Source organism: Anas platyrhynchos, chromosome 13 (assembly GCF_047663525.1).
Source record: "Anas platyrhynchos isolate ZD024472 breed Pekin duck chromosome 13, IASCAAS_PekinDuck_T2T, whole genome shotgun sequence".
In the NCBI taxonomy this organism is placed as follows: Eukaryota; Metazoa; Chordata; class Aves; order Anseriformes; family Anatidae; genus Anas; species Anas platyrhynchos.
Window position 1 is genome coordinate 11,305,673 of NC_092599.1, and position 22,147 is coordinate 11,327,819.

Sequence of the window (22,147 nt, forward strand, 5' to 3'; positions counted from 1 at the left end):
ACCTCCCCCCAACAAACCTAAAGAGAAAGGGAACTGGTAATGACAGTGTAATACTTGGCTGTGGATTAGCGGGTGCGTGAGCAAGCGCCGTCTCCCTCCCAGCACTCGCAACAGCTAATGTTACACTCGGAGTAAAGAGACAAATAAAAGCAAACCTGATTAAATTATATGAAGCTTGCACAACTGTAGTTGCTTTATTTAATCTTTTTTTTTTTTTTTTTTGGCTCCTATGCAACTTTAACCCCTTGTTTCCCGGCAATGCTGAGCCTGGATGCTCTCCGGTGGGATGTTTTGAATTAGGAGCTGGGAGTGGAGCAACTCCTGCCCAGCCCCCCCGCAGCTGATGTACAATTACTCCCCTGTGATTTCCTTTCCAGAGCTCCGGTTTGATACCATTTCCACCCCTCTCCCCTCTGGAAGGGATTGCAACATCTGACAGACGCTGCCAGGAGAGGTTTCTGCTCCCCCTCCCTCCGAGGCGCCCCCTCCACGCGCCTGCTGCGGGGGCTCTGCACAGCCCGGCACCACCGCCCCCACATCGCCCCAGCCCTTTAGGGAAAAACCTTCAGAGCAGAGCAGAGCAGAGCTGAGCACCAGGCTTCCACATGGACAGGAAGGGCCGTGCCCGAGGGAGGGCTGCTTTCACACCCGCTGCGCTGCTCCCCGCGGGCGCAATGGCTCCGAGCAGCTGGGAAACCTGAGCTGCAGGGGGAAATCCACGGAAGCAGGGTCCCCGCCGCCTCCGGAGCTGGGATTAGGGAGCAGGCACGGGGCCAGCTCCCCAGGCCGTGGCCATGCTGGCTGACAACACCAGCACGTGCACTCGCAGGTGCTAAGAGCGCGTTGCATCGTAACCATGCATCCTGCACCAGGGCTGGCTGCTTTTCCTAAACACCTCGCAAAGCCCACGTCAGCATTAATTACCTCGCCAGGGAAGGGAAAGCTAAGGTTTAACTCCCCTCGTTTCTCCAAGCAGGAGCAGCCTCAGCAGCCCTGCAAAGAAGAACCAGGTGCTGTGCCCCAAATTCACCAGGCGTGGGGAGTGGAGAGGGAGCTGGGTTAGGGCACAGGGGCAGGACACCCGGGTAGGGCCCTGCATGGGGAAACGGAGCCGGGGCAGCAAGTGATGTAGGACAAGTCTGCTGGCAAAGAGTGGCCAGCCAGGCATCAAACCAATCCAACTGAATAAAGCAAGTGCCGTAGAAAATGACAGCAGCAATGATATTAAAATAAATATTGATATTAATGTCAGGGAGCGCAGCAACCGCTCAGCGGCCGGGCTGTGCTCACGGTGGCTGCCACGTGGTGAGCTGCTCTTTGCCGTGTGGGGCTGGGGCAGTGGCCAAGCCCATCAGGTGGCCCTCCAGCTCCACCGTGACCACACCAGCAAGAGCCTCAGGCTTTATCACGGGGCTCCAGCACCAGTGGATGAGCTGCAGGGACCAGGTCACTGGGAAGCACGAGTTGGTACAGGGCTTGCACAGCCCCAAACGCAAGGGGACGTGGGTTTTGGATGTATGCCCCCAGTACTTGATCCACGAAGTTTCCCCTGCCTGTCCTAAGAAGCAACCACCACCCTTGCGAGCACAGAAGCAGCAGCAATTGCCTTCCTTTGCTATTCTGATCCCACATCCCCAAAAAGCTTTGCTCTCCCTGCTCTTCGCTGCTTGTCCACTCCATTGCATCGGGGTGGGCTCAATCCCTGTTTCTGACAAAGGTTAGCTATGGAACCAGGATATTTCTGCCCACCTTCGCCAGCCTGTGTCCCTCACTGTCTGCTCAAGGACCAAAGCATCTCTCCAACCCTACACTCAAGACACTCTACTCTGAAACCCCCAAAACTCCATTTTCACAGCTGACAACAAGTTTCAAGGGAGGCAGATGAGCATCACCACCCCACACATCCTCGCCTTTCCAGGGCAGGCATCCCAGAGGCACATCCCCCAGCACAAACCACTGCAGAGACAGACAGACAGGCGCACGGCACCCCACCTCCATCTCCTTCAGCACGGGGTGGTCTTCAATCCCGGGGAAGAGAACCCGCATGGCGTACGTGCGGTAATCCAGGAAGGGGATGCCGGCCCCGTCCAGGTCGTTTGTCAGCTCGTTGATGTCAGTCTGCAGCTCGGCAAAAGCTGGAGGGGAAAAAGGAGAATTGAGCAACGCTGCCCCGAGCCCCAGCACACGGCTTTGCCACCCAGCCTCTGCTACACCCCTGACACCCAACAGCTCGAGTCAGATCCGCATCCCCCTCCTCGGGCAAGGCTATTAAATCTGCCCCCATTTACAGATGGAGAAAGAGAAACCGAGCTGGAGACAGAGGGGATGCTCTCCCCAGAATAAATCAAGTGGTAGAGCTGAGATCAGGACCACCGGGCCCCCCAGGGGGCTCCAATCCCCCTTGCTCAGCACTCGCTCGCTCCCAGGGATCCTGCGGGCAGCCCGGGCTTGAGGAAAGCCAGAGCTTCTGGGGGAAACGTTAGCCGAAACCACAAGAATGTCCTCATTTTGTTTTGACCTAAATACTACTGGAGAGAAGAGCTGAACACACCCACCCCAGCACCTCCCGAGCCGAGCAGAGCCAGCTCCGATTCCCAGGGGAAAGCAGCGGGGGGGGGGGGTCCTGAACCTTTAATTGCACCTACAGGGAAAAGCTGACAGAGAGGAGGCCGGGAGATGCACCGGGGGAAGGTGGAGGGGGGAGCTGGGGGTGGGGGGGAGAAAACCCTCAGAAAAATCAAATTAATGGCACTTTAAAGGGAGCTGAAAGCACAGCACAGGACTGCAGGCTCGTCAGCCTGATGAGAAAAAACAAACCGTCAGCTTGAAAGGCGTGCTATCTTATCTGTAACTAGTGGGACTAGAAAAGAGAAAAGGCAGGGAAGAGATTGTGCCTTTTAATTAAAAGCAGATCCTTTTATCTGCCAGCTGTGGAAGACAAGACACCAGCCCCTCCACCAGCTCCCTCCCCTCTCCCTGTCACCACCGCCATCCGCACGCCTGTTTGGGGACGGGGATTCGGGGAAGCAAAGGGTTTTTTTCTTTCTTTCTTCCCCTTTTTTTTTTTTTTTATCATCTTGTTTTAGGTGCCTGCTCCATCGGCAGCCTCCGGGCTGGTTGGAGCTGCGGTTGGCAAGGTCGGGGCCTGGGGAGCCAGCTCAGGGGGATAATGGGCAATTAGGTTTTATCAGCAGGATCATACAGGGAATTCTGTCCAATTTCTCAGCATCCGTCTGTCACGTAATGAGAGACCAATTGCCTGCTCACGGGCAGCCCCCGCTACCTTCCCTGCTCCCCTTTTCTCGTGTTTGGAGGGGAACGCGAGAAATGAGGGAAAAGGGGAACTCCTGAACTGGAAAAAGCCCCAAATTCCACCCAAGAACTGGGACCGCTCACCCTCTTTGCACTCGAGGGCCACCCGGGACTCCAGGTTGTCCATCTGCAGCTGGAGGCGCTTCAGGGTGCGGTCGGCGTCCCGGGACTTGCGCTTGTAGGCGATGAGGACGATGATGATGATGAGGAGCAGCAGGCCGCCCCCGCCGCCGATGCCGATGATGGCGGGCAGGGTGAGCAGGCTGTCCGAGTAGATCTGCAGCGTCCCCGGGGAGAACTCGAACCCCCCGGCCTTAATCTGTGCCACGGGGAAAAAGAGAAGGGCCACGAGTCAAGGGTGCAGGTGCCCTCCAGCCGTGTCTGCTGCCTTGGGAGCCACGAGGAGCCTGGGGGTGTGGGGAAATGAGGAAAATCCCCCTAAACCCTACAGGGCACAGGGCACACAGCAGCTCGGAGCAGCACTGCGCACTCTGATGGGATGTAAGACGCACGCTGTCGCCGCGCACACGGAGCAGGCAGGGAGTTTGATGTCTCATTCAGCCAGCGTTAGGAGAACAGATGGGATGTGAAGCGAGTTCCCTGACGGATGGGGAGCCTGGGGGGACGGCACCGGGTCCCTTTCAAGCAGGCAGAGGCCGCGCGGAGCTGGAGCGCCAGCACTGCTGTGCGACAACCTGACACGCACCGAGTCCCCTTACAGCACGGGTAGGGACTGGGGAAGGGGTGGGAACCCCCCCTGCACGGCACCGGCTGTGCCTTGGCACCCAGCAGGGAAGGGGGGATGTTGGCAGGGCCAGCAGGGGCGCAGGATTCCTGGCTGAGCATGGCAGGGAGAGGACAAAGTATTTGGTCCTATCAAACACACAGAGCCATGCCTGGGGAGCAGGATCAAGGTTCCCAAGGGCTGCATCCAGGCACACTGAGCATCCTGCCTCACCTGAGGACGAGCACCCAGCGTGGGCAGTGCTGGGATACAGACACGTGGGGACACCCAGCCAGGGCCAGGAGAAAAAAGGCAGCAGTGCCCCAAACGCCTGCGGTTTTCCAGCCACGGCCGCATCCCCAGAGCAAAACCCTTTGTTTTCTCCTCCCCACCTCCTGCCCAGTTCCCGGGACGGGTCCTGCTTACCGTGACTTTGTGCTGGCCTGTGAGGTTGGGTGACTCGCAGAGGAGCTGGGTCTCGGACACGGTCAGGGTGCAGGGAGTGTCCCCGATCAGCACCGTGTAGTTCAAGCGGGAGTTCCCGGCACCCGGAGGGAGCAGGTTCCTGCCCTTTGAGGGAACGAAGGAGGACACAGTCAGCTCTCATGCAATGGGGAATGCTCCAAAGCCTCGTTACAGAGCCAATTTGTGTCCTTTTAGCAAAAGATTTTGCCCCAGGAGAGACGAGAGCCCCCTAGGTGGGGGAACACGCCCCAGGTGCCCGCTGCCTTACCTTGAGGATGAGGGGAGAGCTGGGCTTCAGCTCCAGCATCCCCGTGGGGCTGAGCGGTTCGAAGACAGGGTCTGGGTAGTAGACGAAGTTGGTGGTGTTGACGATCAGCAGGGCCTGGACGTTATCCATGATGAAGCCAATCTCATCCGGGCGGTCGCCCACCTCTGGAGGGCTCCGCTCGGGGTTGTCGATGGAGGGCGCGTAGCACACCATGGTGGTGTCGTTGTACACCGTGCAGTTCTGCGGGAGGCACAGACCCGGATCAGACATGATCCTGGCAGTGAGGTCAGGATCTGACCCCACAGAAACCTGCAAGCACTGGCTCTGCCTTCCCTCTGGCAAGAGGAGTGATTTTTGGGTTCTCCTTCCCTGTGCCGTAATGTCGACAGGGCCACGTGCCACCCCAGCAGCTGCATCTCAGGGGCAGGGAGGGGCATTTGCAACCGATGCGTGATGGGTGGTGGGTGGGAGCTTGCTGGGGATGGGCTCTTTGTCCTGCAGACATCCCACAAACCTCCCACCATTCCTGCATGTTAATATCCCACCCTGGCAGTGCCCCTGTGGCCCTGAAGAGATATTACTGCACCTCTTGTGGGTGCAGCCCCTGGCCACCACCCCTTCCACGGCATCACACGTGAGAGGAGGGGATGTGCTTCGTGCCACGTGCTGCAGAGATGGCATCCCTCATCCTTGTGCCCTGCCCTCCCCGTCAGCCAGCACCACTCACATTCTCCCTTTCAGAGCTGCAGTACTTGGCCCGGATCTTGGGCTCCTTGATGGTAGCCAGGTTGGTGCCAGTCACAGTCAGCAGCGTCCCACCACTAGAGACAGAGACAGCGGGTTAGGAGAAGCAGCCGTGACCCTGGGGTCCCTGCTTCTGGGAGAGAAACACCCCCCCTCAGCAGCCAAATGTCCATCTGCTGCAGCCTGCCTGCACTGCGCTACCTCCAGGGACCTGTTATCCCCCTCCAGGGATCTGTTATCCCACCCAGATGCCACCGTGGCCAGCAGGATCTGGCATTTACCAGCACCAAATCAACTCAGCTGACCCAGGAGACAAGCAGAGATAGAAAACCTGCTCAATACCACTAATATCCCCCCCTGTGTCTTTACGTCGCAGTTTGAATGCAGCTTCCAGTAAAGAAACCCAGGCATCTATGATTGGGAAGTGTCACTAGCAAGAGGTCCTCTCCGCCACCCCCTTCCTCCATGGTGCCAGGGAGAGGGTGCCAGGGCAGGCTGATCCCTGCGGGGTTTTCTCCGCCACTGGGAATTAAAAGCCCCGCAAGTCCCGCAGAGCTCGGCCATGCCCCTGGGGAGCTTGTGCCTCATCAGCACCCTGGGGAAGCTTTCCCTCCGCGCAAGCACTTAATGGATTCCTTTGCCTCCTCTCCAGCCAATTCAAACCTTTTAGAAAAATATGTAAACATATCAAAAAGCCCCCGATGGGAAATACTTTAATTTTATTCGCTGCCGCCAAATGTCAAGCTGAAATTAAGCAGATCCGAAGCGCTCTCCGCTCTTGCCCCCCTGCCAGGCTGAGCGCTGCGGGCCAGAAGCTCGCAGGCACCCGGTGCCAAGGCATTCCTCGCACTCCTCTCGCCACATCTCTGGAGCACGGCCAGGTGGATATTGTGGCAGCACCGAGAAACACCCGACAGGAGTAAGGATCCGTGCAGAGCGGAGCCCTGCCCGCATCCCACCGCCTGCCTGCAGGCTCCCCGCGGGCACCTCTCACCTGTTGATGCTCCACTCGGGATCAATTTTTTGGATAGTGGGGTCCTCGGTGTAGTTGTACTTCACCTCCGGGTTGCTCAGCTCTGCCCGGTTGATGTTGATGAGGATGGGGGACCCGCCGGGGCTTTGCCCGGGGGGCGTCCTGCAGCGGATCTCGCGGGCGCTTCTCCTGGGGCAGAAACGTGGCAAGAGTCGGGCACTGGGAAGGGGGGAGGCGACGGCACCCAGGGGTACCCAGGCCCCACCTCGTGCCCCCACCCCAGCCCCCTCTCCCTCGTGAAAGTGTCGGGAGGGTAAAGGAAGGAGGAGAGAAAAAGAAACTCAAGAAATGAAACAAAAGGCAGCCGGGAAAGGCTGAGCAGCTCCTGAGTGTTCCCATTGCGCGGCTGCTGCAAACAGCAGCGATTAGGGCTGATAACCAGTAATTACCGCAGGAAAATATTTAAAGAGCCGCTCCATTATCATCCCTAATCTAAAAATTATCCACTTCATGCCTCAGGGCTTTGTGCTTTTAGAGAAAAATCCCTGTTCTTTGGGCTCTTCCTGGAGCCTCTGACACAAAGAGGTTTCGGAAGGAGAGGCTCCTCCAGGTGCCCGCGGGATGTGGCTGCTCTGTTTGGGGGTCCCATCGCCTCCGGAGCTCCCACCTCCTGTCCCCCTCCACCCTGCGTGCCCCCTCACCATGAAAAGGCACAGGGCCGTCCCCCGATGGTGACGGTGACGTTGCTGCCAGCGTTCAGGTGGTTTCCTTCGATGGCGATCCAGGTGCCGCCGGAGAGAGGGCCCCGGGCGGGGATCACTCGGGAGAAGGTGGGCGTCTGCCGAGGGAAAGGAACAGCCCCAGGGGCTCAAGGACCGGGTCCAAAACCCCACTCTCAAAGCAACCCCGAGCAGGGGACAGGGACACAGCTTGCCACAAAGGAGAGGGACCCATGGGACAGCAATAGGGCACGGTGTCACGGGAGGACGGTGCCAGCAGGACTGCAGGGACAGCCGTGGAGAAACACAACCAGCACGGCCCAACTCCTGCCCAGAGCACCCCCAGGGGAACCGGGGCCAGTTTTCTGCCCAGAGGCAGCCCCCACACACCCAGCATCGCCTCCATCCCACAGCAGCCACCCACACGGTGCCAGCCCTGTCTCCAGCACGGGGGGACACCGCCAGCCCTTACCACGAAGGTGAAGCTCTTGGGCGAGGTGGCGCGGTAGCTGGGGGAGCAGTCCTGGATGCACACCTCCACCCGCGCGTCGTGGACCTTGCTCGGGCTGGCATCTCCAATTTCACACACGATCCTAAAAGACACGGGGAAGAAACCTCCAGTGCCCTGACACTGAAATACTCCCTATGTGCTGTAGGAGAAGACCAGCCCCAAAACCAGGACCACTCTGGCACCACGCAGAGGTCCCAGATGCCAACAGGGTCACTAAAAAAACACAGCGGTGGCTATCGGTTACTGCCAGCCCCCAGGAGAGCTTCCCCAGCATCTTCAGGCTCCTCGCCACGGCCCAGAGCAACCATGCCCAGCAGGTCCTTGTCCCTCTGGCAGTGCCACGTTTTCTGTGGGCACGGGCAGCGTTTGAGCCCCAAGACCCCCGTCCCCATGCACCGAGGTGACGCGGAGCGCGCCCAGCCCTCGTTGGGCACTTACTGCTCGGCGCTGATGTACTCGCTCTCGATGGGGATGCACATCACTTTGCCCACTCGGACTCCCCAGCGCACGTCTTCAAACTTGAGGCCCAGATTCTCTCCGGTGATGGTCAGGCGGGTCCCTCCTTGCCTGGGGCCCGTCTCAGGTGACAGCTAGGGGACAGCACAGCACGTCAGCCGAGGGACCGGAGCTGGCAGGTGCCACCTGCTACAGCCACAGGGCACCAGGATGTGCAGCGAGGAGCAGATGAGCGGTGCTAAACACCACAGCATCCGCAGGAGAGACTTCCCAAATGACAGCTGTGTTCAGACAGCCACCAAGGAACAAGGCAGGAGGTGCCAGATGCAGTGGGCTAGGACCTGGACACCCTGCTGCAGATGGAGCCACCCCACAGGTGACAAGGACAGGGATGGGAAGGAGATGGGATAGCACCAACGCGTCTCCAACCAAGCCAAACAGCGCAGACACGTGGCTTTGCCTTCGGGCAGGTCTCTTACACAAGGGGATGAAGGTCCCAAGATGTCCCCAAAGGAGAAACCATCCCCACCACGTCCCTGCTGGAGCGGCAGAGCCAGCAGTGGCTCTGCAGGAAGCCCTCTCCTCCCTCACCACACAGCAGGCGGGGGGCAGAAAGGGGAACCCAGGTCCTGCTCACCCCCGTCGGGCTTCTCTCTGCCAGCAAACCCCGTGCCAAGGCTGGCTGGCTGCTGGAGAGCCTCCGCCCCATGCCATGCCTCATTTACCAGGATGATTCCCAATAAAGCGGACAGGTGTGGCCTGACAACAGGCAGCGGGATGACGGATGAACGGAGAGGCACGAGCCCACCGCTGCCTCCAACAAGGCAATTATGGGCGATTTTACACCAGCGCTCGCTGGCCCCAGGGCCCGGCGCACACCTGCAGCGCTAAACAGAATTAATGGCAGGGCTGCGTGTGCCCGGGCTGGGACAGGAGATGGGGCTGGTGGCACGGAGATGGAGAGGGAGCAGGGGAAAAGCAGCTGCAAGCAAGGAGACAAGGAAGAGAGGAATGCAGGCTGGGTTGGTCCAGGAGGAAAGTGCATTTTGATCGAGGAGAAGGGACCCTTTGGAGAGAGGTGATGCCTTCTCTGGTAGAGCTGGAAGACAGCATGAGCAGAGGTCTCCTTGAGCACGGGGAAATCTCTCCGCTTGCGCTCAGGCCGGCACCTGGCCAGCCTCACCCTACAGCTGCGCTCATGCGACAAGCGAGCAGGCACCAGCTCACTGCATTCCTGGCAGCTCCGGGCAGCTGCAAGCCCAAGGCCAGTGCCAGCTAGATGTTCCTGCTCCTCGCACACAGCCCACGGCGAGGGAAGGAGGACGAGCAGAGGGAGGGAAGCGTGCGGCAGCGGCCGCCACCCACATCCCCTGCCCCAATGGGCAGCACGGAGCCAGGGGTCACTTCTGCAGGGCTCAGCTGCAGTGATCACTTCTGGGGTTAACCACCAACGCCTCCAGGCTTGCACCAGGCTCCTCACCTTCAGCACAGCCCAAAGCTGCTCTGCACCAAGCCCAGCGTGGGGACGTGTCCCAGGGCAGTGGCGGAGCTGGCAGCAGCACCCTGGGGCGTGCAGCAAACCCGAGGCACCCACATCTCCCATTTTACACAGAGGCGAAACCCTCCTGGGCTTTGGGGCGCTGTAGTTTGCCCAAAGCCAGCAGAGCCCCCATGAAAGCCCAGGCTCAGGGCTCGGCACAGCAGCTGCAGCCAGCGATCAGATTCGCTCTTCCTCCGCCGGGGCAGCTGGCGAGGAGCGGCTGTTTGTTTGGTATTCCTAAACGAGTGTTAAAAGCTGCTCCGGCGTGTTAGATTCCTCTTTCTCCGCGGCAAACCTGACAAGGGCCACGCGTTTGGGGAGAAACGAGCCCGGGAAAGGGATGACCCCTTGGCTGCGCAGCACAGGAAGGTCACAGCTAAACAAGCCGCCTGGGAGCGGGGCGCTGGCAAGGAGGGCAGAGCCTGCCCCGAGTCCCCATCTCCAGCTCCGAGCCCCCAGCCCCACAAACAGCACCGTTCTGCTGCTAATTGGTTTCACAGGGTCCTTTTAAATCAACAGGTAAATGGCTCCAGCGGGCACGAGTTGCTCACTCCCAGCTTGAGCGGCTGCAGCACGGACAGGGGGAGCCGGGGACACGGATGGCCTTGGGAAGGGACATCACCCTGCGGGTCACAGCCAGCACCAGGCAGGTTTGCAGGGCTGCTCATCCTCCCACCGAGCGATGAGCAAGACCACGGATGAAGAATCGCGGTCGTCTCCCAGCCCAGCTCCACCAGCTGTGAGCACAGCTGCTCCCCTGCTCGCTGGGCTGGAGGCAGGCTCCAGGTCCTTCCAAAGCCTCTGTAGGACTCCCATTTCCTCACACCCCATGCCGGCCCGGCTGCTGCCTGCCCACAACCAGGCTGTGGAAAGCAGCAGCAGCAGGAGGAGGCTGCTGGAGGAGCACCACGCCAACAGCCGCACGCATCTGCACCAGCCACCGACTCGCATCAGCCCCGGGACACAGCCTGGAGCAGCACCAAGGTCAAGCCCACCTGCTAACAGCCCCGTTTATGCCCCATCTGCAATTAGTGCAAACCCGGGTAACGATGCAGGGCTGGAGAGCCCGCTGCTGAGGCCAGCAGCCAGCTGCTGCTTGGAAGCTGCAGGGTGCGTGAGGATGCTCGCAGCTCACAGCCCCGGCCACCTTCTGGGGTGCCCCGGGACACCCCGGGGCTGGAGCTGCCACAGGAAGCCCCATCAGCAGGATGGCAGCAGCAGCAAAAAGCAGCCCCCGAGGTGATTTCCAGAAGCCCCGTTAACCCCAGCCAGGACCAGGCTGCCCTGGGGTCGATGCAGGCGCTGGGATTCAGTCCCGTTCCCAAAAGGAAGGAACCCGCGGGCAGCCCCTTCTCATTTCCAGCTTCCATCAGATAAGACACAGAAACCCAAACAGATCAGATACGGTGCTAAGCCTGCAGTAATTAACACCGGCAGTGCCTGCCTGCCCCGCGAGCCGTGGGTAAGCAGAAAGCAGCACATGGAATTACGCACCGAGCCCTCCTAAAGCGCCTGGAGCCCGGCCCTACAGACATGTGAACATTAACGTTTGCAATCTGACTGAACAAGGGCCGTAAAAACTGCCAGAGAAGGGGGATGATGAACTGCCAGCCCCAGCAACAAGGGGAGGAGCAGCCCAGATCCACAATTTTCCCCGGATCCTCCATCCACACGCAGAAGGAACAAGGGGAACCTCGGGGATGGCCCCAAAGCCAACCCCCAAGCAGATCTGGCTGCTCCGACATGCCAGCAGAGAGCTCCGTCCCCACTCCCATCCCGTCCCCGCATACCTTGGTGATCTTGGGGTCGGTGCAGCGGCTGTTGCCACTGCTGGCGTGCATCCAGCTGCTCTCGGGGGCCAGGCAGTGCTGCCGCAGCGAGCAGCGCTTCTCCGACACGCACCAGCCGCACTCGAAGCGTGGGTCGGCCTTGAGGCACAGCCCGCAGCTCTCCCGCAGGGCCGAGCACTTGTACAGGTGGGCTGCAACGGCAGGAAGGGCACCGAGGTCAGCACGGCCCCCCCAGCCCCAAAATGGGGGCACGGGGAGAAGGGCACCCGCTGGGGGACGTGGCTGGGAGCATCGGTGCCTCGGTGGTGCATGGAGCCAGGTGGGATGGGGGCCGGGGGCGCATGGGGCTGTTTTCCCACCCCGGTCCCGTCCCTCACTCACCTTGGATGTTCTGGGGGTTGTCGATGACAAAGTTCCCATTCCAGACCACGGACAAGTTGACCGGCAGGTCACTGATGTCGTTCCCTTCGTAGAAATACTGCAGGAGGGGACAGAGGGAGGCAGAGGCCGTTACCGGAGAGGTGACACACGCCGGGAGGTGCGGGGCATCACCACCAGGATGCTGCCCCTCGACCACGAGGAGAGGGATGGAGAAGGGAGAGAGAGGTCTAACAGGACAGACAAAGCATCGGACACAGCACAGGCAAACCAGCAGGCTGGGCTGCCAAAAAAAAAAACAAACGAGCGAAACAGAGGATTTCTAGACAGACCAAAATCCCGTTAACCCAAGGGTCCGAATCCGCTGCTGGGAGAAGCGGAAAGAACCGGCGTGCCTGGAGCACACGTGCACCTCTCCGTGCCAGAAACACGAGTGCTGCGAGGGGGCTGTGCCCTTCCCTACATCCTCAGGACCAGCACTGCCACCCCGATTCCCCGCACAGGGACGTGATGGAGCAGGATCCGACCTCCCAGATCCCCAGGGCCTGGTGCACGATGCCCAAACTCAGGCTCCAGCACCCAGCCGGGATGTCCCCACCTCCGCTGCTCCGTCAAGCCCGGGTGAGCGCGAGCACGCCAGCAGATAACAGCTCCCAGCCCGGCGCCTCCTCCAACCCAAAGCCTCTCTCCCCCTCTTCGCCAGGCGAGCCGCAGCCCCGGCAGCCCCATCAATATTCCCCGCACAGCCCCAGCGCACAGGCGGAGAGCTTTAATCGATACGGAGACAGGAAGGCAGTCGGAACCGTCCCTGACAGCTAATGACCTCCTTCAGCAAGAGATTCCCCGCTCCTCTCTGGAGAAAATGACAGGCGTGTCAGGAGAGATTAAATGAATGATTCATGGGTTGCTGGAGTTTGTTAGGGAGCCGCGGACACGCGGGCAGCAGCTCGCCCAGGCGGGGACCCGGCTGCGGGCTGGACACGGCCGTGCCACCTCCAGCAAGCCCGGGGCTACCCCTGGCCTCCCCTGCCCACCCCAGCCTCCGAAATCCCATTTCCTGGCCTCCCCTCTGACCCCAACCAGCAGCCACCTCTGGTCCCACGCTGCGCACCCACAGTTTTTGGCCAATGGTCCTACACCCAGGGGTCATTCCACCGAAGGGGAGGCTGGAAGCCCCCAAAACACGCTCCTCCTGGGGAACAAGGCTGCCAAGGGCACCCATACACAGTGCTTTTAGGGCACAAAACATCCAGCTGCAAACTCAGCTGCTCCACCACCGCCTGCCCTCCCCAGGGACAGCTCCATCAGGCTGCTCCCAGACACGGCACTGCTGCAGAAACATCCCCGCCATCCAGCACCTCTCGGCCACATCCCCATCGCCAGAACTGGGTTGGGAACCCAAATTCACCCTCCTTTATCCCATACCCATGCTCTTAACCATGCAGAGGCTGAGGGTGTCCCGGCAGGGCGGCGAGAGGTGGCCGTCCCCTGTCCCCTGGCACCGTCCCCTGTCCCCTGGCACCGCGGGCGCGCACGTGCTGGGGAGGGCGGCGGTGGCGCCGGAGCAGGGTTTTGCTGTGACGAGCCACGTGGCAGCGTAAGTGAAATTGGCATTTTCAATTTGTACTCTGACATGTCTCATTTGGGGCCCTGGCATCTCGGGAAGGCATCCAGCCTGCAGCTGTCCAAAACACTTATTTGCATCTCTCTGCCCCGGCTGCTTTTGGAAATTAGTTCTTCTGGGAGGTGGGATGGAGGCTGGAGGAAGAAGAATAGGAGGAGAGGGAGGGAGAGCATTAACTCTTCGTGCACCAGTCCCGAGACAGCAACAGGTTTGCCCAGGAGGTTTGCACGGGAGCTGCTGCCCATCTGGGCACGGCCGGGGCTCCCCTGTGCCGAGCTCGCTGAGTTTGGGGCGGCAGCGGGTCGCTGCAAGTGGCAGGAGGGAGCAGGAGTCGCTGCCCCAGCTGGCAGCCACGGCAGGGGACAGCTGAGGGAACACAGCTGATGATGAAAACCATGTCCTCGGTGTTCCTGTCACCGCCAGCAGCGTTTCACCTGCCCTACAGAGACGGGCAGCGGGCCCACGGCTCGGATGCCGCCACCCGCCCCTATCGGATGCTGGAGCCAGGGTGCGGGCAGGAACTGCAGCCACAGGGGCTCGGGTTTCCACCTCCTAGGAAGGCAAGGTCTGCCAGGTGTGTCTCTGATTTCCAAAGCACCTCTTGTTTTGAAGGACACGTTCACAAGGTTCGCTCCCCGGGCTGCTTTCCCGGCTCAAATCCAGCCGGCCTCGCACTCACCCCAGCTCCCCGTGACTCCTTGCGCAGGGACCCAACCGGCTTTGGGGCTGCTCCAGAGGCACCCCTGAACACCAGGATGGGCACGCAGAGAAAGCAGGGCACAAACGGCCTCCCCAGTCCCAGGGACAGGGTGGGGAGCAAGGGAAGGCGGCGGCAGGGAAAGCAGCCAGGGCTGGGGCCACGTGCTAGCGGCACGGCCAAAACCGCCCTCCTGCTCTCGCTCCCCTGTGCCTCTGCGTACCCTGCCGCACGTTAACCCTCTTTACGCACTGCAATGTTTGCTTTTGGGCTTGGCAAGAGGTTACCCAACAGCTCCAGCACTCTCCTGGCTACCCAGGAAACCTCTGCTGTACCAAGCTCAGCCCGGGACACGTGCTGCAGATCCCCTGGGGACACCTCCAAGGCCCTCCCGTCCCTCGGGATCCAAACCAGCGCCCGGGGACAGCCAGCAGGTCCTGTCACAGCGGCTCCTCCCCGCTTCCAGCTAACACAGGGCTGAACATCCATTAAGCACTTAGCTGTTATTAACTCCCCGGTTAATCAATCGCCGCGGCTGCCGGCGGTCTGGGATGGGCTGCGGGAGGGGAGGCTGGGATGAGCTGTGTCAGACGTACCTGCGCTGTGCCACCACGTTCTGCGGCACCAATGTCCCCAGGAGCGTGGTGCGTGCCCAGGATGGGTTGTGGGTGAGGGCAGCTTGCTCTGGGAGCCAAAATACAGCAGGCACAGCCCGGAGAGTAAAGGGATGGTGTGGAGAGAGAAATGTGGGCTCATGTGCCATGGCACTGCCCGCAGAAGGGGACAGGAGAACATGTCACCAAGCCGGTGGCACAGACTTGGCTCCTCACCTAGCCCGGGGCAGCATTTCGGTGCCTTTGGAGGAACCAAGAGATGTAGAAGGGCTGACGGGGCCGCGCCAGCCCGAATGCAGCTGTTCCCAGCACGGTCTCCTTCCGCAGGGAGGTGACTCAGGCAAGGGGACTCCTCGCCAAGCCCTTCTCAAGGCTCTTCACCCAGAACTTAGCTCAGGCATCTTCCTCAGCAAGCTCTGCAACCTCCTGAGCTCTGCTTGCCATGCTCACCCCATCCCCACCACACACCCCAGGCAAGGGATACCCATGGGCACGGCACACTGCTGCCACCTCCCCAAAACGCTCAAGTGTTTGGTCCTGGTAAGAGCCCTGCTGGCGGAGATGAGCAGTGGGAGCTGCTCAGCTCCCTCTGGGGAGCTCCCAGGGGTACCCCTGGGGAGCCACAGCCAGAAAGGGTGCACCCAAAATTAAGGGGCAGATGATTGCACCAAGATGGGCTTCAGGATGCTCCTGCCAGCGCCGCTGGCCCCACAGCTGAAGGCACCAGCCCTTCCCTGCCTACGTGGAGGCTCTGCAGGACCCCTTGCCATGGGGCATCCCCCCTGCTCCAGCCACAACCCCAGCAAAGCCGCGCTCGAAGGACCGCAGGGACAGGGACACCGCTTCCCAAGGAAGGCGTCATGCATTGGAAGGGTTGTTCCCCTGCCCCCTGCGAGCTCTGTGAGCAAACCCACGCATCCCAGTCTTCCTCCACTCCCCCCAAGGTCCCCCCCTCCCTCTCACAGGCACCATCCCCCTGGGCTGCGTTTCTGGAGGAGCGGCTCGGCTGCAGCTGTGTCCTATTTTTCTGTAGTTGATGACCTCAACTCCTTCCCCGCGCTACGGGGACGGCAGTAATGTACATCGCGTCTCGCCAGGGCTCAACTGCAATTCATCATTATTTTATCTGCTGGAATTTAATTGGATCCTATCAAACTCTCCTGATACTCCCTTTTCACTTTAAACACTGCTGCAGGAAAGATAAATGCAGGCACCGCTAGGACAGGGAGCGCGGCTTTGTCGGCAAACGGTTCTGGGGTTGGGGGCTCCAATCCTGCTCCTCTCTCCACGGCTGGTTAATTAGAGAGACACACGCTGGAGGTGCGTGGTGCTCGAACGGGGCATGTGTGTGTGATTTATGAGCCTCTATAAATACACCCCGGGCCCAGTAAAACACCGTCACCCGCACGACTTGAGCACGACTTGATGGGAGCGCTCGCCCTCTGGTTCTTGATCTCCCTTCGCTCTTCCCGCATCCGTCTCCTCCCTTCCCTTCCCATCACACCCAAGTTGCTGCCCCCGGATTTGTCCTGCCCCAAATTTGTCGAAGAACCCGAGATCTGGGAATAAAGCAGGCCAACTCCTGGGCTCCATCATGGTAAAAAAACACCCAGAAAGCATCTATCTGCGGGGCTTGCCTGGCCTCCCGGCACCCGTGCCTGGAGCTGGGCACCACCCGCGTGCAGGAACCAGCTCGCTCTGCGCCCACGCACACGTCCTCCCATCACTCGTCACAGGCACGTGGCAGAAATGTTGCAGGGCTGTGTCATTTTGTCACGGGGACAAGGGCAGCGAGGTCGCTCCGAGCACCCCACGCAGCTCCAGGGCGAAGGTGCCGACCCGTGCCTGCGCCAGGGGGTGACACCGGGGTGACAGCGGGGTGACAGTGGGGTGACAGCGGGAGCCGCAGCTGAGCGTGCGGCACGTGCCGGGGGGACTGCGAGGAAGGAGCCGAAAGGGAGATGCGGAGGTGCCCCAGCTGCTCAGCGCCACGTTGGGCTTTTGTCGAAGGGGAAGGGAAATAAGTGAGGCGTGAGGCTGAACTGGAAGCGCCCAGACAGCAAACTCGGATACTCTCCAAAAGGAGCGCAGGGTTCCTTCCTATTTTTACTTTTAAAGGGAAAGAGCAGCTCTGGGGCTCCGCCAGCCTTCCGAGGAACATCCTCAGGAAGGTAAATCCCTGCCAGGGAGCACACCTGTAGTCATTGTGCCAACACCAAGGCTAAATTTGATGAAGTCGACTGAATGCCTGCTACAGGCAGTAGCACGGATTCTCAGCTCGGGCGCTCTTCCACCAGTGAAACTTCATTTTATGCAACGACTGCAAGGACGAGGCCTGCTTAGGGACGGCAGAAAGAACGGGCAGAGGTGAGGGTTGCCCGGAAAGCGAAATTCGGCGGCGTTATCTGCACAGACTGAGGGATAGGTGGCCCTTTTCCCATCCTCCGCTGCAAGAAAGCAAACTTGAAAGCGCCTGCCTCCGGAAGATTTAAAGCAGCCAATTAACAAAAAACCTGGTTTGCTGCTGAAGAATTTATTTTCTTAGTTGGGTTTTCCTTTTCTTTCTGCTTCATTGCAGTGCATGCAGAAAACCCTTAGGGTTGCTTTCTTTTTGAAGAGGAGAAAGAGACTGCAGTGAGGAGGCACAAAAGGGGTTTTTCTGCTCACTTTTTGACCTGGGATGTATGGGGAACACCAAGCCCCGTCCCCTTGGGATTGCTGAAGATCTATCGGGTGCCTCCAATGATGTTTATAGTCGGCACTCAAACCTTAATGAATGGACTGTTGAATATTTAACAAAGATGTCCTTTCTTCAAAGTGCTAAAAAGTCATTGGAGTTTGACAAGCACTAAAACCAAACAAAAGACAAAGAGTTTTAAGTGGACTTGACTTATTATCCCCTCCATTCATCCGCAATTCAGGAAAGCATCCCTAATTCAGCAAAGTAATTAACCTCTTGTTTAGGACCCATTGAACTCCTGGAAACAAAGCTCGCCTAAATGCCTCCCAGAAAGGAGCCCATCCATTTCTCAACTTCCACGCCAGGAGGACAGCACGGCCCCGCTATTCCTCCCCTCACCAGCATCCTCCACACCACGCCAAGACCCAAAACCCGGCCTGAATACCAGATCCCAAAGGGCAGAAACCCGCAGGGTTTCTCCCAGCCTGGAGGCGAGGGAGCCCCCCAGGGCCACCCGCTCCGGAGGGTCACCGCCGGGTGACGGCGCGCGACGCACGACGCGCTATCGACAAGCCAGATGGACTGCAAAAAAGACAGGGAGGAGACGAGTTTCACAGAAGTGTGAATTTGAATCACCCACACCATAAAGCAGCCTGGCTAAATGCCCTCAAACATTAAAGCAGGCGGGCAGACCCCGAAAGAAAGACAGCTTCTTTCAAGCCAGAACTTTTTTTTTTTAATTTTTTTTTTTCTGCCTTCTGTGAAGCTGCCCTGGGCCTGCAAACAAAGCCTGCCGCCCGAGACCTCAGCCCTGCCGAGCTGCTGCTGCCCATCACGAGGACACACAGCCTGCAATGATGCTGGCCCCTTTTTCCAGCCATTTCGCCCCGCTTTTGGGACCTAACCGGCATTTTTGAGGTCAAACGTCCAGCCCTGTTAGCCCAGGAGAAGGTGGCTGCACTTTGTGCATCCAGCTCCTGCCTGAGCGCAGATCCACCAACAAAATTCCCAGCTGGCAGCTCAGGATGGGGACATTTCACCCCCCAAGCATTAGCGCATGGGGCATGGGGCTGAGGCAGCAGGCTCAGGATGCTCCTCGTGCCCAAATGCTGCACCCCGGGGAGGCTCCTGCGATGGCTCCTAAATGTCACCGGTGCCACCGAAGGCCAGGGGAGCGGGGATTGGTGCCGGCGTTAAGCTGCAAATGAGCTTTCACAGTGTGAGTGATGGAAAACAAATTTTAAAGGGATTAAATCTGAGGGAGGAGGGAGGGGCTGGCTCCATGCGGAGGAGGAAAGGTCGGTGCAGGGCCCAGCAGGGCACTGAGCAATGCCACCTCCCGGAGGGCAGAGCCATTAATACCCCGGATCTTTTTGCTCAGGGGCTTGGTGCTCCCCGCATGGGACCGACACGCAGCAGGGGCATGCCCACAGTGCTCACCAAGGGGCTGCAAAACCCCATTTCATTTAGGGACACAACAACCTAGCTGGGCAGGCATCAGGGAGCAAACTCTAACAGCAGGGAGCGAGCGATGCACCAGCGAGCCGGGATGCAGAGGGAAGGGGGCAGGCAAAGCTGGCCCTGGTCCAAGCAACTTCCCTCAGCTTCCCAAAACAAATTTCCCTGGAAGCATCCCTAAAGCCTGGCGGGTCCCAGGTCTCAGTGGCAAGGGTGTCGACCCCATATGGAACAACCAACAGCAGGCAGCATCCTCCCCGCACACCTGGGAGCAGGGCAGCGGGCGGCAAGGGCTGCGAGCTCCACCTTGGAACCCCCAAAATCTCCATCAGCTGCCCCAGAGGGAGCAGCCTGCCAACGAGGCGTGTACGGGGCAAGGAAACACCATAGGATCTCGTGCCGTGGGTCACTCACCGAGGTGTTCTGGCACTGGATGCTGGTGCTGTTGAAGCGCAGGGCGGTGACGCGGGTGGTGCTGCCGGGGATGTGGAAGATGCACTCGTAGTTGCGCTGCCCCGACTGCGGCTGCGGCAGGTTTTTGGCCGTCAGGGTGATGGGCTTCACCACGCCCACGGGGATGTAGATCTGGGTGGAGGGCAGGATCTGCGGGCAGTCCTGCGAGGAAAGAGAGGGGCAGAGATGAAGTGGGAAAGCTGCACGGCCTCCCCTAGCAGCGGGACCCCCCCCCTTCGCCAGGCAGGGCCGTGCGCTGCCAGAACGCCCCGAGAGCCACCCCGAGCAAATCCCCGTGTGCACCCAACCCCAAACGGGCTCCTCGTGGCTGCTTGGGCCTCAACACAGAAAAGGAGACTGGAAAGGAGCCTTGCGGCACGGAACTGGGCGTTTTGGGGCAAAATGGCTGTAACAAGACGGGCTTTGATGCTGGCACTGCAGTCAGTAGGTTTCAGGGTAAACACCCACTGGGTACACGCCGTCAGGCTTCCCTCCCAGACATCACGCAGCCTCCACTCCCCTTTCTCCATGAAGGGACGGACAAGGCTTTCCCCCCTGTCCCTCTGCAACACCACACAGCGCTCTGCACTGCGTTTTGCTGCCGTTTCGAACCGTGGCCAGCTCGAAGCAGCCTCACCCCAAGCAGCCTGACCGCGGGGGGCCCCAAAAACCAGCGCCAACAGCGAGGGGATGATGATGACTCCGAGCCGGGGAGGAAGGCGAGGGCAGGGAGTGGTCCCAGCTCCCCGGGGAAGGAGCCATCGGGAGGGCAAAGCGAAGCGCTCGGCTTTTAATAGCCGCTGGCGCCCAGCTGCTCCGGGGGAGCCGCGAGCTGCATGCGCAAAGCACAGGGGAGCAGGAGGGAGCAAAAATAAATGAGCTCAGGCAGAAAAAAAACAGCTCCGCGTCCCCAATGGATGCCACTTCGGCAACAACAGCCTGATGCAATCCCACGCCGGCCTTGCAGAGCCTGGCGGAGGGCTCGCACCCACGGCAGCGACTCTGGGAAGGGGCAGCTTTAAATAACGGGGCAATGGGGAACAGCTCGTGTTAAAATCAGCTGGTCCCAAAACAGAAAGTGCTGCTGCTGCCCAGGGCAGGTCCAGCCCGTGCCACCAGAAACCACGTGTGATTGAGGCTGCCCAGGTGCCTCCTGCAGCCACCGGCACCGTGCTGGACCCCGCAGAGCCGCAGGCTGAGATAAATCCATCAAACGTGGCAGGGAAATAAAAAGCAATTGTTTTGCTTGGCGAATATCGACAGCAAACCCCAACTCATTTCACTTTTCCAGTTTGCTGTTCCTCTCCAGCCTGTATTCCCCAAAAGCACGATTTTTAAGGGGAAAAACCACTTGTCCTCAAATCGTGCTACACAAAACAAAAGCAGGGCCAGGCTGGGGACCCTCAGCACTGTCCCTGCCACCTCCCTGTCACGACTGATCCTCCGCAAAGCAGCACTGAAGGTGCCCTCGATTGCAGAAACACGGCTTGCTCTCCGACCCCACCACCTCCTCAATTTCCCATCACTGCTGCTCCCGGTCCTGCCAGGGCACTGGGTACCTCCACCCGCTCTCGTGCCCACCACGGCTGCTCCCAAGACCCCCGGGAGATGCAGGGAAGGAGGCAGGCACAGGCGTCCCCCCCCCAGTCCCCGATGCAGGCACGCGGGGCGGATTTGCTGCCCGGCGCTCTGAGCCGGAGCCGAGTCCTCCCGGCTACGTCACTCGCTCTGCATCTGCCGGCTGAAGCCAAGTGTCTCATCCAGCAAAAATTTCAGCCGGCTCCAAAACAGGAAGCACCTGGTGCTGGTGGGTGCTGGGGCAGCGCTGCCCAGCCCTCGGGGTGGCAGGAGGGGTGGGGGCACTCGGACAGCTCATTTCCCCTCCGAGCCCTTCAAGCAGCTGACCACGCTCGCCCCAGCACTGCCTGTCACTTAAATCCCTTGGAAATGTCTGATACTTCCCCGTCCTGCAGGAACCAGGCCTCTCTGCACATCCCTTGCTTCCAGGATCAGGGAGCTACAACGTGCTGGGATGAGCAGACAGCAAGGCACCCTGCCCCCGCCTTCCCGAGCGCTGCACAAGGCAGATTTGCTCCCATTAAAGATGTTTTCCCAGCTGGTTCAGGACATTACGAGCGTGCCCAAGTTTGCTTGGAGAGCTGAGAGACTGAGCCACGCTGCAAAGCTGTGGTTTGGGTTTCTCTGGCAGCTCCCAGCTCCAGCTGCAAGGCTGTTATCACCAGCAGGGGTGCGATGAGGGCAGTCTGGGGCTGGCCCTGACCCTGGCTTCCCACTGCCCAAGTCCCCGGTGACCAGGGTTGGTCAGGGAGCAGCTGAGGGGCACAGCAGGGGCACCACGGGGACATTCCCAGGAGCTGGGCACACGTGGAGCCGCTGCAGCAGCGAGGCAGGACAGCTACGGAGAGGTGAAGCTGGATGGGGAAGGGCACTCGCTACCATCCCCTTCTCCTCCAGCTGCCCGAGCACCCGGAGGGCCGGACCTCTTCCCAACAAGGCAGAGCTTTCTCTGAGGTTTTTGGGGTCCCCCGCCGAGTCCTCCTGTGCTCGGCCATTCCCATCAGCCAGGGGAACGAAGAACAACCAAGAGCCTCAGCAAACGCTCTCGGTCCCCGCAGGTCACAAGCCTTTTGCCCCCAGCGGTGGCTCCGCATCGGGCAGACACCGGGGAACGTCTCCGGAGAGCGACTGCTGGGGAAAGGGGAATTCGGCTCCAATCCCTG

General features: G+C 60.0%; 1 protein-coding gene across 4 annotated transcripts in view; it reads right to left on the bottom strand.

Moving 5' to 3' along the window:
* PLXNA1 (plexin A1) overlaps nucleotides 1–22,147 on the bottom strand; it is a 104,535-nt gene that overhangs the window by 27,212 nt on the left and 55,176 nt on the right. For all 4 annotated transcript variants that reach the window (XM_072044559.1, XM_038185761.2, XM_072044557.1 and 1 more), the window contains exons 10-21: nucleotides 19,368–19,568; nucleotides 11,884–11,980; nucleotides 11,503–11,693; nucleotides 8,155–8,306; nucleotides 7,678–7,798; nucleotides 7,188–7,324; nucleotides 6,508–6,675; nucleotides 5,497–5,590; nucleotides 4,770–5,009; nucleotides 4,463–4,606; nucleotides 3,397–3,631; nucleotides 1,993–2,135 (exon numbers count right to left, since the gene is read on the bottom strand). In XM_072044559.1, coding sequence (XP_071900660.1) covers nucleotides 1,993–2,135; nucleotides 3,397–3,631; nucleotides 4,463–4,606; nucleotides 4,770–5,009; nucleotides 5,497–5,590; nucleotides 6,508–6,675; nucleotides 7,188–7,324; nucleotides 7,678–7,798; nucleotides 8,155–8,306; nucleotides 11,503–11,693; nucleotides 11,884–11,980; nucleotides 19,368–19,568 — 1,923 coding nt within the window. The remainder of the gene's footprint in view (nucleotides 1–1,992; nucleotides 2,136–3,396; nucleotides 3,632–4,462; nucleotides 4,607–4,769; nucleotides 5,010–5,496; nucleotides 5,591–6,507; nucleotides 6,676–7,187; nucleotides 7,325–7,677; nucleotides 7,799–8,154; nucleotides 8,307–11,502; nucleotides 11,694–11,883; nucleotides 11,981–19,367; nucleotides 19,569–22,147) is intronic.